The sequence below is a fragment of the Saprolegnia parasitica genome (genome assembly GCF_000151545.1).
Source record: "Saprolegnia parasitica CBS 223.65 unplaced genomic scaffold supercont2.843, whole genome shotgun sequence".
NCBI classification, from domain to species: Eukaryota; Oomycota; class Saprolegniomycetes; order Saprolegniales; family Saprolegniaceae; genus Saprolegnia; species Saprolegnia parasitica.
This window is the reverse complement of record NW_012157237.1, coordinates 38045-40211: the sequence shown is the minus strand read 5'-3', so window position 1 is coordinate 40211 and position 2167 is coordinate 38045. Positions and strand designations below refer to the sequence as shown.

Here is a 2167-nt window from a genome sequence, read left to right as displayed (position 1 = left end):
GCGTTCGTCGAGTACGACTTGTTGTTCGAGTAGCTGTTTGTCGCCGACGACCGCAGCATCGGAAACGACGAGTGCGTGCTGCTCTGCCTACACTCACTGACCTTAATATTGAGCAAGATCGGAGCTCAATACGCACGGCAAGAGCGATGGCGGCGGGTTCTCACTCAAAAACGACAAGCTGCTGTCGTCCGGGTAGTTGCCGTTGGTGTTGGTGGATGGCGGCGGGGGCACTGGTGGCTGCTGTCGGCGTCGTCCTGGTCCAGGCTCGTGCGCGGACGTCGATTGGAAGCAGCCCATCCCAAAGCAAGTGTATGAAATGCAGAACCAAGGACGAATGGAGTGGAATTGTAGCAGACATGCGAAGCTCGTCGTGTTCTCCAATCGGAGACCGGTGCTGTCTGTCTTCTGCTCTCTGCCTCCCTGTCGTGGCAAAGCCCAGCTGGGACGCATGTCGCTCCCCACAGCTGATACAATCTGGCCTTTCTGAATGCATCTGCTTCCCCACCAAAATTGATTGACAGTTACAAAGGCACATCCAGCTGCCACGTCAGAACGCGAAAATTTCTGACCCAAACCAAAGTCCATGGCGCTCTCCTTTTCAAGATTATGTCGGCATTGTATGGGACAGAACAGGGGACAGAAAGCTCCCGCGTTGTAATATGAGGTCATTTTGTCAAAGGGGTGGTGTGTCATCACGACTTTTGTTTCTTCACGCAACAAGTCGCGTGGGATTATCGTCATCATTATATGTAAAAGTACACGCGTCGTTTAACGCAGAAAGTGCTGGAACTCGGGGCTGCGGCTCGCGATCGGGTGCGCTGCAATCGCATTCAAAATCGACTCGAACACCTGCTCGCGCTCCTGAACCATCGCCTTGTTTTGCCGCGTGAAGCGCGACATCATACCTACGCACGTGTGAGTACGCCGACAGAACCAAGACGACGAATGTTGCACCTGCGCGAGGCATGGGCGGAAGACCGCCGCCGCCGTGGACGTCGTTGACGAGCATGACGTGCGCCATGTCGCTGTAAAGGACCTTGAAGTCGTTGTAGCGCTTGTGGATGACACGGCCGCTTGGCACTTGGACGTTGTACATGACGATACCACTCTCGACGCTCGACCCGAGCGACATGTAGTGCTTGCTCTTGCTTGACGGCGCCTTGCTTGACGGTGCCATGGGGATCATTGGGTTGTCAATGTCGGCCGTCGTGGCGTCCGATGACTGCGGTACCGGCTCGTCTTGTGGCGCGATCTCGCTACCAATATAGTCCGACTCGTTCGTGCTGTCGATCTTCTCGCTGGCTTCCTTGATCTGCTCGAGCTCCGCGGCGATCTCAGCGAGGTCGTGCTGGACCTGAAGGAGCTGCTGCTCGGCGTCCATCTCGGCGTCAATGTCGACCTCAACGGTTTCCTTGGCGTTGACGCGCGCGACGGCGCTTTCGATGATCTCGTCGACGATGCCAGCGGCCACGACGCGCGTGTGCACGGGCACCGTGCTCCCAATGAGATCGTCCAGCACATACTCCTCACCCACCGTGCTGCGCGGCATGGGCACTGCAGCATCCACTTCCTCTTTGTCGGCCACTGTCGACTCTTCGACAACATCGACAGTCTCGTTCTCCGTCCCTTCGTCGGTAGCCTCGACCACGTCGACGTCGACCTCGGACAGTTCTTCGACGACGGTGTCCATGGCGTCGCTGTCGTGCAACGGCGCAATCATGATGACTTCCATCTCGACTTCGTCGATGACGACGGCTGGTGGATCGATGTCCTCGGCTTGGACAATCGTCGTCTCTATGGGCGAATCTTCGTCGGCGGCTTCGTCCATGGCCGGAGGCACAGCGACGCTCTCGTCCGCGACAGCTGCCAAGTTGGTCGTGTCGTCTTCTGCGGGCGATTCCTCGGTGGCATTGACAGAGACAGGTGCGCTGCGCGAGATCTCGACCTCGTGCACCAGCGCTTCCCACTTGTCTGCCACGTCGTCGGCCAAGGCGTCCGCGATCGTGGCCAGCGCCGCGTCGTTCTCAGCGATGGCGTCGTCAACAACCGTGTTACCGGGTGCGTCGTGTGATACAATTTCTGTAGTTACTTATATAGTTCTTGTAGAAGTTGTCTGTGTGGATAAGTCTGATGTGCATATACTTTGTTTTTTTTTTTCCATTAACCG

At 56.9% G+C, this 2167-nt stretch overlaps 2 protein-coding genes across 2 annotated transcripts; both read right to left on the bottom strand.

The window, feature by feature from the left end:
- Window positions 1-132: 132 nt before the first annotated feature.
- Window positions 133-297, bottom strand: SPRG_15601 (hypothetical protein; the record flags this gene model as incomplete). The annotated part of the gene is made up of 1 exon (XM_012357309.1): window positions 133-297. A coding segment is annotated over one exon (165 nt), but the record flags the coding sequence as incomplete, so codon positions are not given.
- A 471-nt stretch (window positions 298-768) lies between these two features.
- On the bottom strand, window positions 769-1828 carry SPRG_21594 (hypothetical protein; the record flags this gene model as incomplete). Its single annotated transcript, XM_012357308.1, has 2 exons — window positions 769-905; window positions 955-1828. 2 exons carry the CDS (start codon window positions 1826-1828, stop codon window positions 769-771), a joined length of 1011 nt encoding a protein of 336 aa, XP_012212698.1.
- Between the last annotated feature and the right edge of the window lie 339 nt (window positions 1829-2167).